This window comes from Nesoenas mayeri (assembly GCF_963082525.1).
Source record: "Nesoenas mayeri genome assembly, chromosome: 15".
Lineage (NCBI taxonomy): Eukaryota > Metazoa > Chordata > Aves > Columbiformes > Columbidae > Nesoenas > Nesoenas mayeri.
In genome coordinates, this window is record NC_137559.1 from 9,951,979 (window position 1) to 9,965,289 (window position 13,311).

A 13,311-nucleotide genomic window follows, 5' to 3' on the forward strand; every position below is an offset into this window, starting at 1 on the left:
AGTCAGTGTCAGTTGTGGGCAGAAGCTCATTGTGGTCTACAGCTTCCTCACAAGGGGAGAAGGGGCAGGTTCTGGTCTCTTCTGTCTGGTGACCAATGACAGCACCCAGGGGAATGGCAGGAAGGTGTGCCAGGGGAGGTTTAGGTTGGACACTGGGAAAAGGTTCTTCACCCAGAGGGTGCTGGGCACTGGAACAGGCTCCCCAGGGAGGTGTCACAGCCCCAAGCCTGACAGTGTTCAAGAAGAGACTGGACAATGCCCTCAGACACACGGTGTGAACTGTGGGGTTGTCATTTGCAGGCACAGGAGTTGGAACCAATGGTCTTTGTGTGTCCTTTCCAACTCAGGATGTTCTATGACTCTAAGAGGCCATATTGGCTGGCCTGGTCACACTGGTTTGTGGGGGTGTCTGTGGGGATGGACAATGAGCGTGCAGAGCTCTGGCTCTGATGACAGGCAGCCATGGGCAGTGTGGGCTGCGCCAAAGACCTCTTGTGCATTTCAGCGAGTGCTCACTACTGCAGTTGCTGTCTGCACGGCTGTGGCACCCTGGATGCCCATCAGAAATGTGTGATTGTAGAGAAGGAAGGTGCTCCCGCCTGCCTTCCTGCTGGTCCGCACCCCCCGCTCAGGCTCAGCCCTGTGGTACCCGAGCACCGGGCAGAGCTGCATGCTGGGCTCCCGTCCTCGAAGAGATCGGAGTCCGTCCTTGCGGAGCAAGGGGAAGGTGGATGCGCTGACTCCAACAGGACGGAGAGCCAGGGACTCAGCCCCCGGGATGTGGCAGTGACGGGTTTGTCTGCCAGGTGAGGGGGGACATGGATTTTCACATCCCTGGTGACTGTTGTGCTGTCCTACCAGGGAGCATGGCCGCCTCAAACCATAGCAGCCATGATTTAATGTAGCTAAGGTACTATTGAGTGTTCTCCAAAAATAACTGGTGATGGCTCTTAGGTCTCGCTCCCTGAATAACACATTTAAGACCATGTTCAGCAAAGCTCCTCTCCTGGCTGGGTGTTGCCGTGGGCAGAGCGCTGGCGGGTGGCTGCTGTGTGACAGCAGGGAGCTGTGGAGTCCCAGGCTGTCACCCAGAGCACAAGGCACAGCCATGACATGCAGGTTGTCCCAGGCAGCGGGACCAACCCGCACCTCAGGGGCAGCCATCATGCCACCACTGTCCCAGCAGACTCCACCACCCTGCAGAGCAAGGGGGAGGCTGGGCGCCCCACAGAGCCGCTCCCCTTTGCCATCTCGGCTGGTGAGAGGGTGTCCCGGGCAGAGCCAGCGCTGCCTCGGCCCGGGAGGTGCCGTAGGGGCCAGGGCCCTGCGCTTTCCGAAGGATTTTGGCCCCGCCGCTGCGCCGTAGCGCGGTTGCCATAGAGACGAGCGGCGCGGCCTAGTGCGGCGGCAGGCGGGGACCCGCGGGCTCCCACCGCGATGTCGTTCCGCGACCTCCGGAGTGAGGAGCCTCGCTGAGGGGAGCGGCTGTGGGGCGGGGGAACGGGGCGCGGCAGCCCCCGGTCTCGGCCCCTCTGAGGTCCCTCTGGGGCCTGCGGGGCGGCTCCGGGTCCTTTGGGTGCCCCAAGCGGCCGAGCGGGTCCCGCTTCGCTTTTAAGTTTTGCGGGGTAGTTTCACTCAGAGATCCGGGAGGCAGCGCAGGCGGGTGAGGGGCGCTTGGGGTGTAACCGGCGCTTCAGCGAGGCCTGGAGGAAACCCTGGGCTGGCAGAAATGGAGAAAATCGAAACATTGAGAAAATTGATTGTCAGGCTGCGCTTTGACAGGGTGTAATAAATGCCGAGGGCGGGGGTAGCACAGCTCCTGCAGAGTGGGGATCGCCCTGCTCCATAGTTAACTTCATTTAAATGGTGGGGGTTGTGGTGAGAAACTGTTCTAACGTTGTTTCTGCCCAGTGAATCTCTTGTGAAAACCTCACCTTTTTACTCAGGCATGTTCTCTGGTGAAATTATATATTTATTTATTTATTTATTTATTTATTTATTTATTAATTCATTCAGGATGTTCTGAACAGTACTTTGAACAGGGGTATCTAATGGTAAATGAACAGCATGCTGTGGGAAGCAGAGTTCTTGGTAATGTCCATGTTAGGTACCTAAGAAGGAATCCTTGCTCTTGCGTGTTTTTCAGATTTTACTGAGATGATGAGGGCGCTGGGGTATCCCCGACTCATATCTATGGAGAATTTCCATACCCCAAACTTCAGGCTTGTTTCAGAAGTGCTTCTCTGGCTAGTGAAAAGGTTGGTGACTGAGTTAACAAATGTTGGGGCTTATCCTGGGACACAATATGTGTGTTTGGAGCTGATGGTTTGGTGTGAAACTGTATTAAGAAGTTTAAAGAGGAACATGATGGTATTTAGTCATTCTTTTGAGATCTATTATTCTGAATAAATATTAGATAGAAGATATGGTAGTTAAGTTTGCAGGCTTTTAGTTTGATTGTAGAATTTAAAAATGTGTTTTAATAGCTGAAGTAGGAAATAGAATTACTCAGTCCAGGCAAAAACTCTGTCCTGAAGGTAGACATGCTCATTCAAAAGTAGCTATACCTCTTTCATGCACTCTACAAACTGCGTTACCATTCTGCCTGTATCTGACCTTGTACCCCAAACAGGGTGATGACACAGTGAGAACCTCCAAGATACAGTTCGTCCTTACCGTGTTGCTACAGTTGTTCTTGGTTCAACTTGATATTGTCTAGCATCCGTGCCAGTTAATAAAATATATATATATATATATATATATATATATATATGTATACACACTAATCTACTCTCCAGTTCTTGTTTTACACCCACTTAACCCATTGACAAATTTTGGTTAAATATTTATGAAACCTGATGTGCTAATCAAATGTTTTGTTTGATTTTTGCCTCCCAAATGAAGCAGTCTCTTTAATATTGCACAGGTGTTTCTTGTCAGAATCTACGCCTGCTTCTTTCCACAGGTATGAACCTCAGACTGATATTCCTCCTGATGTGGACACAGAGCAGGACCGGGTTTTCTTCATTAAGGCAGTGGCTCAGTTCATGGTGGGTCTGCATTAGGAGGCGTGCTTAAGCACATTGAAATTCTGGTTCTGTATTAGCTTTTATGCTTTCTCTCTCAACCCCTTGCAATTTCCTTGCAGAGCATGTACTGTCTTCTTGTGCTATATTGTATGTCTTGTGCTGTTAGAAAGTTGAACAGGCCAGGGTGTGCTGCTACTGATCTCACATAGAGTTATGCACGTCTTTGCAGAACTGGGATCTAAACATCTAACGCTAAACCAATATTCATCCTTCTCTCTTCGTATTTATAAAAAGGTAATAGTGGAAGATATAGCTGTAGATATGAAATTTTTTGAAGCCATTTAAATGGGTTTAGAAGAGATCCCATCATACTTATTGTTAACTTGGAATGCCTGATTCTTTTGTATGCTTGAATAATAATAACTTGTGATGTTTTCATTAAGATGTAGAGTCATATATTGGTATCCTCTTGTATGAGCCTTCTCACTTACTAGATTGGGTCATATTTTTCTCAGATCATTTTTTTACCATGTTACACATGAGCATACTTGAATTGGGCCATCAGCTTTTTAAGTCTCATGGAATAAAACATTGTCCTTCATATCATTCTTGTTTTGATGCAGCATGAGCCTTTACTGTTATGACACGCTTATATAGCGCTCTTAATCAGGTGCAAGAAACTCAATGGGTCTGGAAGCAATGGAAGTCTTTTTAACTTTAAAAAATATATTGGAATGACATTCTAACCAAGCCAGCTCTTTACCTTCTGATTTTTTATGATGTCCACCATAAATTTGCTTAATTTTAATATGTTCAGAGCACGATACACTGCTGTACATAACATAACTGTACATAACTTTTGAGTCCTGTGGCATCTTAAGATGTCATGAACAAATGTATTTTGTTCAGAGGGATTTCCCTCCTACAAATCAAGTGTGTTTTGAAAGGACAAATGTGGAAGCAAAAACAATGTTACATGTACTTTTTCCCTTTAAAAGCTGATTTAATCTAAAAATATCCCAAGAGTTTTGAAGAATTACATAATATGATTCAGAAAATGCAATGAATTGAAATTTCATTAAGTATCCTGTACTTGGTCTTCGTTAATATTACAAGATAATATGGGGATTATTGTAGGTTTTCAGCATTTTCAGAATGAGAAAAGCTTGTAGACATTTCCTTAATAATTCACTGTCTGTGGAATCCACAGTTATCTTCTCCAGTAGCTAATAGCTTTGTGCATCCATAGCCAGATGTGAGATTTGATGGAGACAGATTCATCTTAGATGAGAATATCAGGATGGATTAATCATCATGAAATATGACTTGAATACTGTTCTCCTTTACTGAACAAGGAGTGAAGATGTGTTAATTTTTTACGCAAATGATGTATTGCTATGTGTTACTGGTAGTCTGAGAACTTACCAAATGCCTCCTTTTCTGACCCAGAAGTTCTTGAAGTGTCTGCAGGATTATCTTATGTGCTGCTTTAATCATTTGCTCACCTAGAACTGCCCTAGTCTATGTGGATCAATATGTGGTTCCTACTTGAGCCCATTTGGATCCAAATTTGAGGTAGAGTGCAGCAAAAAGCTTCTGATGAGTTTAGTCTCATAAAAATGCATTCATGAAAACATACTTAGCAAACCAAGATACCAAACTTTTTGCACAAGGCAGGCATATTTGTTTTTTAAGAAGTGGTGGGAGAAGTGTTCAATGAGATATCTGCTAATAATCTTCTGTAGTGTTTCCTGGGAATTATCATGTGTTCGATTCCTATTTCAGCTTGTGAGATTTAGAGCCACTACTTCAGTACCCAGGAGACTACCCTAAGTATTAAATGAGACAGAAAGATGAGAGCAGTCCTCATTCTTCATGTCTGGAATGTGCTGTTGTACAGAAAAGAATGTGAAATGTTTGGACTAGGCAGGCTGAAGACTGTGACTCTGCAGCTGAATGGCTGGAGCGCTTGGCTGGGAGTTCTGGTTTTCCTCTGGGCTCTTTTTGCACCTCCATCACACCACCAAAATTTGGTTCGATGATAATAGTAAAGCAGATTCTAAAGTAAAGCAAACTTTGAGGCTGCCATTCCTGCAGTGTATTGCTATTTCTCTTTGCTATTGTGTTGTAATAATCTGATCTTCACTACAGACGGAAGTAATTTTTAATGATACTTTTAAACTCTGTAGAATAGGTGACTGTCTCAAGCTTTCCATACATAAAGTTACCTTCTTGAGTAAACAGTGTCATTATGCTGGTCTGAAAAATGTATGTACTTTTGTGTGTATTTTTTTTCTCTTTTTAAGTAGCCTTTGAGCAAAAACAAACCAACAAAAATCCCTTTACTAGACATTGATTTTTCTCTCTTTGGGTTGAATGGAACTGAAATTGGAATTTCTGTCTTCAACAGCATCCTTTATGATGTGGTGCATTAGCCTTTGTCTATGGGATGTTTAACAGATTCTGTCAATTTAATGATCAGCTTCTCTTAAAGTTTAATACCTACTGTTTCTATGCGTTGTTTAGATTCCTTCTGCTGAAAGGGAAGGAAGGAGGACATTTCTGGCTTTCCACTTCGTGTATCAGCTCATTTGAGGTCACACTGGTCAAATTTTTCAAAAGCAATTAGGGTTTTTTATACCATAAGTCTCATATTCCCCTGGATCAGGGTGTACAACATCAGTAACCTGTTCTGGAAGTTTTGACTTCACTTTTCAGCTGAGTTCCTGCCAGCAGGAAGCAAATGTAGACTCAGTTTCCTCTGCTGCATTGAGATTTTGGGACCAGAGAGGCAAGAGGTAAATATTTCTTGGAAATGGAAATCTGATGGTAAAGTCACAAAGTTTGACAATGCATATGAAGAAACATGGGCCAACAACTATTTGCTTTGTTTCCTTTGTCCCTTGGAAAGTTGCAGCTAAATCTATGTTTTGAGATGTGTCCCTTTCTCTTTTCAGTTTCACAGGAAATTTTCCTGCAGTCAGTTATTCAGTGAAGCTCAGTACGGGGTGGGCAAAGCTTGCACCAGCCATTTTCATATTCGAGTATTTTACCCCAAATTGAAGACCTTGCACTGTCAGAGCCCCAGGGGGTGTGAATTGCTTATGATAACACTAAAATACAGAACTTGTGTAACACTATGAGTGAATTGTGGATAGATTCTTTCCGCCACACAGTATTCCCAAAGGATAAACATTTTATCAGAAATTTCATCTTAAATATACTGAAAAGAAGATGCTAAGTCTTTTGGATACTTAGTTTTTGTATTCATAAGCAGTGATGAATTTTCATTTGTTCCTCATTTAGTCGTGCCATCAGAAACACTGCCTCAAAGTTTCACCAGAAGTTTGGTGTTGGCTCCTTGTAGCTGTTCCTTTCTAATATCATCTTGCCAGGAATTTCAAGAACAACATTTGCATCCTTTCTGTGACAGATGTATCATTTCTATTATGCTTTTTTCCCTTTTTTATTATTTTGAAGTATAAAAAATATCATATTATAATTTTTAATTTTTTTCGTTACTGGTCCGCCTGTACTTTTCAGAGATGGAGGACAAGGGAATAAAATCACTAATATCGTAGCAGGGAAAAATTTGAGAGAAATAATAAAATATTCTGAAAGTACTGCTGGAAGACAAGACAGTTAAATTAGGGTAATTGATCTTATTCTTGTAACTCATTAAGGGTGAAATTTACTTCTCTGCAGCACGATCAGAAGACCTGGGCAGCACTTACATTCCACTTATACTTAATTTGAATTTAAGTGGCACACAGGGTTTTTGCTGATCTTCATGCAGGAAAAAGTTAATGGATAGATTGAGATTTTTTCATTCTGGCAATTATCTGCAAATATTCTGACATGAAGAAAGTGCACACGTTTCAGAAAAAAATCTTCTAGAAACATCAGTAATATGATGATGCAAACTTGTGTTTCCAAACGGGAAGATCTATTTCTTTAAAGCAGAGCATGGTGCCCTTGAAAAGAGCTTTCGAGTGAAGTGTGAGGAGGGAAATGAAGATTTTGTTCTTTGTTAACATGATGAAATCATTTTTTCTTCCTGAAGGCTACCAAAGCTCACATAAAGCTCAACACCAAGAAGCTTTACCAGGCAGATGGTTATGCGGTGAAGGAACTGCTAAAGGTCACTTCTGTGCTTTATGGTGCTATGAATACCAAGGGAGTGGAACGTGCAGACGTGAATGAGGAAGACAGCAGCAAGTTCAAGTTTGATCTTGGCTCAAAAGTAAGGAAATCATGTACTCTTGTTTTAGGCAAGAGTTTTGTGTTAACTTCTGAAAAACGAATCAATTTTCTACCTGGAGCTTAAGTAGAGAATGTTCTCACAAGGGAGTAGGTATGTTTTTAACTCATACTGTCTGTAGTTGAGGTTATATGCTATGATTTGTTTTAAACTCTGTGAATTCTCAACCAGAAGCAAAATACAAGGCAGCAGTGGCACAAAATTGGTTATCTTTGGTTTGGACTGCTCTTGAAATTATAGAAATATTGGAGTAAGCTGGAATGAATACTATTTTCTATCTACTAACCTTCAGTTTTGAGGAGGTGGGTTTTTTTGTCGACCTGAAGTGGCTGGGGTTTCACCCAGAAGCCCATGTCTAAATGCTGCCTCATCTGGACCATTTTAAAGCCAACAGACAGGCTCACGCTCATTCTAGTGGACATCAGTACTATAGTAGAGTTTCAGCCACTGTGCCGACCTCCTGTGCAGTTTTAACATCAAAATGGGAATAATCTGTCATGGATTTTCTTTGTGATGTTGGTGATTCTCTTTTGCTACTAATTGCTGTTGCTGTGTTTCCAGATTTCTGACTTGAAGGCAGCTAGACAGCTTGCTTCCGAAATCACCTCCAAAGGAGCAAGTCTGTATGACTTACTTGGCAAAGAAGTTGAACTAAGGGTAAGTACACGCTGCAGAGTGTATGGGAACTTGTGTTCCCCGGGCTCTGCAAAGGAAAAAAGTGAAAAAAAGTATCAGTCGTTCTTCTTAACAGCTGCATCTAAAATGATGAGTTTGAAAGAATGTATCTGAAAGTTTGCATTTCCTTCCCACTCATATTCATACTTGGGTTGCATTAAGCCTGAGAGAACAGTTTGGCATCTTCTCTTTACCAGGAAATACCCTCTGCAGAACTGTTTGGAAATATAACTTTATATATACATTTAATGGTGGGCATAGATATATTCTAAAAGATAAATGATTAATGGCATTAGTTTTCCAAGTGCAAGACTCATTAGTTCTGTTACAGTAATTGAAGGCCTCATAAGCTGCAGGGTACATATTCTTCAGTTTAGTTGGAAAATCACAAGCTGTTGCTTGAAGTCACGGAAGTGTCCTGGAACACTGCCAGTAAGTCTTTCAATTGTTTTCTTAAATGAATTATCTGCAATGCTGGAGGTTATTCATTTTCTGAAAATAGACATTTAAAGAAGGGAAACCTTTAAACAGTTCTAGTACTGGTTTTGGTAATCTTCAGATTTGCAATATCTGAGCTGTAGGAAGCGCAGCCTGTAAGAGCCGTAGGCTGTGTACCTTGACGATTAATGCTCCCAGATCCTTGTTTGATGAAGTACAAGTGTTTCAAAGGGTGGATGATATACAGGGAACATTATCTGTGGAACACTGCCTTTTCTGCTAGAAGTCAGCATGGTTTGCAGCAGTGTGAAAGGCGTTAATTTTTCAAAAGGGAGAGAAAAGTGATAAGCCAGTTTGATTCAAAATAAACGATTGTCACAAAACTGTTAATCAGTCACTTCTCATCTTGCATTCTTTGCATAATTTCTTGGCTTTGAAATAGTTTTCACAGAAATACTACCAAGCACATAAATATTTGCTTTGGAGCATTAAACCCTTTTTTTTCTGTGTACAGCATCCCTAAGTATAAAGCAACATTTTTTAAAAGTACTCAAACATTGGTTTGACATTCATCATTGTTTAATCATTTTAAATCAAGGCTCTCAGGAGTCCAGCTGCCTTTAGGACTGGGCCTTAGAAAAGGGACTTGCACAAGTGCACTGTGCTGAAAGCATGAAATGAAAAATCAACAGATGAGTGAGTGCTTCAGTGCAGCCACTTCTCATTGGGTCCATTAGAAACCTTCAATGGAAGACTATTTAAAGGTGCAATTTCTGAAAGGACAGTATTTCTTATCTACAGTAGTGGGCACGTGTTTCTCATGGCATAATGACAAGATGGAGCTACCTAATCCTACATTGGTACAGTTTATATTTTGCAAAAAGATTTAACAGATTGAACTTGTCTTTGCGAAATCCCGTCTTGGGAAAGACGACCTTTGTTTCTGTCTCAATTAACTCTGAGTTTGTATCCTAAAAGCACAAGGTGACAGTATGACAGCTCCAAAAATCAGTGGGAGAGACTTTCCTGCTCTGTTCCTTGTGATTTGTGACTGATTCCAGCCTTCTTCAATGATCTGTTAAACCCGAATAACCCATTTAAGCCTTGTGTCTTAAATGCCAAGTTTGATACATAAGCTTATAACAAGTTTGAGACTTAAGGCTGCAGCAGAGCGAATACATTTCAGGTTAGAAGCCACAAGGTTGTAGTAACCAGTAGTTCCGTGGAATTTGTCAAGTTTTCCTTTTTTAATTATAAGCACGCAGCTCTGCCTTTCACTAGAAGTATGAAATTTGCTCATCAACTGAAAGACTTAGAGACAAATGCTGCTGTTTTCTTCCATTTCTGCTAGGTCTGCTGATGCCCACATTAGTCAGTGGAGCTGCAGCTCTTGCTAAGTAGCCAGTGCTGAGGGCAGAAAGGCATTGCTCTTCATTTCCCACACCTTCCCTGGATCCTTCACTTACTCCACCTGTGACCTTGAACAAACTGTTTATTCCCTACATATCCTCTTGGGTAAATAAAGTAATTTCTGTAATTTTGTAGATTAAAGCTTTTAACAGGCGGATAAAGCGTTTCCCAGTCTGTGGAGGATAAATTTCTAAGTACAGGGTATTGCTATGAGGGTTACTGTTCTGTATGCACACAGTATGAGCTTGTTCCAAAACTGATGGAAGTCTTTGAGAATCTCTTTACTGACTTCAGTTTGTGGAATGTTTGAATTAAACTCTTAGGAGAGCCAAAGGCGTTTAGATCCAGCTGTGGAGCTGAGACAGTATTAGTTACAATGAAAAGAGCTGCCACTGAGGACATTGAACTTGAATCTCTTTATTGCCATTTTTCTGATTAAAGAACCCTTCCTCCCTGCCTCCCCCTCGTGCTGTTGCAGCTTGCTGCCCACTCCTTCTGTAGAGAGGTAGATCTGATTTGAGTGACGGCTGCATTATTCAGTACCCTTTGAAAGTTAACTATGAAAAATATTTTATTTGTAGCATTGGAAACATTTCCCATCTGCCAAATGTTAGTTCTGGGTACCAGCTACTGCCTGGAGGAGGCTGATAAACTAATTTCCCTCATTTCCTGTGCTTTGGCTACAAAGTTGCCACACATCAGGGAGAGAAAAATTATTTATAGTGGAAATTTGTAACCTGAAATTGCCAGAACTCTGGAGAATTGCCTAATTTGTTTCAGATTTTTTGAACTGCTCTGCTACAAACCAAAGCCTAACCTCTCCGTTTTGAGAAAAAGGGCTTATTGAAAAGAGGGAAGCCACATAAAACAGAAGCCAAAATTAAACCTTGCAATTGTAAGATATATTGGAATCACTACTACCCTAAATTTTAGATGGTTCTAACCATAGCCATGGTTATACGCTGTGTGGATATAACACTTGTGGATATGTGTTTTATGTAACAAAGGATTTTGTAGTGAACTTCCCATTAGTATTCGGTATGTAGACACAGTGTCAGCTACAGATGGATGGCACTTTTCTCCCTGCAGTTTGGGGACAGCGCATTGATAATTTTGTCAATGAGCTGGACGATCTGAATTATTTTATCTCAATTCTAGACTGTTTGGGGAAAAAAATCACATTTGAACCATCTTTTGTATGTCACAGCATTTGTCAAAACCTCTGTGACTCTGCAAGAAGTTCCACTTCATTGGGCTAAATCAGGAACAGTGACTTTTGACTAGCTGGTGAGATTTTGGTTGGTCCTTATTCCTAACCTTCCTTCACGATACACAAAGTACGTGTCTCAAAGCCATGACAAATTTTTAATTACAGAAGAGGAAAATGTGCTGGCTTAAGGACAGTGATTTTAGCTATTTTTTAGCTATTAAAAAATGCCTGTTTTCTGCCCAAAGAGAGCCACCCAGTATTTCTGTCCCTGGAATACAAGAGCCATTCCGCTTCCTGCTGGTTAAGCTTTGCGGGGAATGGAAATACGAGTTGTGTGACAGTGTTTACTGATGTCAAGGGCTCGATGTGAATGAGAAGTTTAAACTATCTCTTTGGGTGGTATTGCTGCATAGGCAATCCCTGCTCCTACCTCTGCTGCAACTTTACATGTTGTATCTTTGAGGTCTGAAAGATGCTGCTGAAAAATATGCTCTTTTTTGTTGCTTTTTTTCCTCAGAAAATTGTAACCCTTCCTGAGGTTTTCTTATATGTTACCTATGAGGAAAGGAATTTCTTTGTCTAATTTTGTTACAGAAGACTGTGGATAAAGTGAGAAACTGGGTGTCTTGGCTTTTTTATGACCCTGTTCTTTTTCCCTTAAAAAACAAAAAGCAAGCTCCCACCTCTCCATGCTGCCCAAGGGCTTTTCTATCTGTTAATGTTAGGAAATTCACTCACAAACCTGGCTTTTGCTCTGCGAGAAGAGATACGTTCCTTGTCGTTTTGCCAGACTCTGGAAGACTTCACAAGCCATCTCCTGGTTAAGGACCCATTAAGTGACACCCCATAGTCCTGTGGACTAATCCAAGCTTTGCCAGCACAGTGTGCAATGAAACCTTGCATGAAGTAAATTAAAGGTGGGGTTTTTAAGGATGTGGGAAGGTATCAATAAGCACATGCTGAGTTTTGTGAGCTGAGGGTAATTCAGTGGAATCAGCTCTTGAGCCAGAGGAACAGTGGACCTGGAGGGGTGTGTGGAGAGGGAGAAGAGCAGTGGAACTTCGTGCCTGTAGGAAAGGTTTAAATTTCCCTTTCTGTGTGCCAGTATTTGTAAGGGGTTTCTTCTATCATAAAGCGTATATTCAGATTGCTTCTTATCTGGCTAGGCAGGCCGCCTGATTCTTTTTGGTCTGCAGAAAAATTATGTTTTCCAGTTGGTTCTCTATCTCAGATCTTTTTGCGGGATGCTTTCTATGCATCAGGATAGCCAGGGGGTTTCAGACACTGTATTTGATTGAGGGTTTTGCACTGCTGAGTAGGGAAATGTCTCTGGATTCCCTTTGTGGACTGCTGAGATGAGTATGTGAGAAAGCAAAATAGCTTTATGGGAGCCTGGAAGCAGCGAAATTCACAACTAGCTTGAGCTTTAATCTGTTGAGGAGGAAAATTGACTGTTAGGAGGTATGCGACTCCTTCAGAAGGTCTGGATTATTTTTGATATCCCTCCTGTACCTTCCTGTTCATATATAACAATGCCTAATGATCTCTTCCCTGTATTGGTCAAATGTGATCACAGTGTGTGGTAGGAAACTCCCTGAATAATGAACTCTCCAAAATGAGAGTTTTATTGCCTGTATGGACAGCAGTAGTTGCAAAACACCTATTTGCAAGGAGTACGGAATGTATAATAAAACGGTTCCTGGACTAAGACGGCAAGTGACAGGCAGTGGTAGTGAGGAGGTAACTTTTGTTTGCATCAGGCGTAAAAACTCAAGAAAAAATGAGGAAAGATTTAACCTGTGGTCAAAAAATGTTTGGTGCAAAGACCAATATGTTGGAAAAAAGCTTTTATTTCTGGTCCTTATCACAAAAATGTGTTTGGAAACCTCTGCTAGACCTTGTGCACATCAATATATACATATATTATTCCACATTTGTCATGAGTGACTTGTTTGCTAGTCATGGTTAATTACTTGCCTTGGTTCCTTACTGCTGTTCAGAAGATTTGTGCATCCATTTATCCAGACATCAAGCATGCGGGAAGCTGGTTTATCAGGTTTTGATGCATCATGATGGAAAACCATTACCAGTTGGAAATGCTTCACTGAGCATACTTGCACGATGGTTTTGCAATAATGGCTCTTCATTATTAGTGAAGTATAAAGCTCCTGCAGGAAAATTCTCAGTAAGGGCAGTGGTGGGGTACATTTGCAGAGGTGGTGGTGTCCTCCTGCCCACACTCGTGGTGACTGTAAGTGCATTTATCTTTCTGCATGGAGTGTGGGAAT

At 41.7% G+C, this 13,311-nt stretch overlaps 1 protein-coding gene across 1 annotated transcript in view; it reads left to right on the top strand.

Moving 5' to 3' along the window:
* Positions 1-1,437: 1,437 nt before the first annotated feature.
* The window catches only part of CLUAP1 (clusterin associated protein 1), a gene marked incomplete at both ends in the record, with an annotated part of 53,278 nt that continues 41,404 nt past the window's right edge, over positions 1,438-13,311 (top strand). Inside the window, 5 exons of the mRNA XM_080354027.1 lie at positions 1,438-1,459; positions 2,147-2,258; positions 2,966-3,050; positions 7,093-7,272; positions 7,852-7,947. Of these exons, the coding sequence (XP_080210153.1) occupies positions 1,438-1,459; positions 2,147-2,258; positions 2,966-3,050; positions 7,093-7,272; positions 7,852-7,947 (495 nt within the window). The remainder of the gene's footprint in view (positions 1,460-2,146; positions 2,259-2,965; positions 3,051-7,092; positions 7,273-7,851; positions 7,948-13,311) is intronic.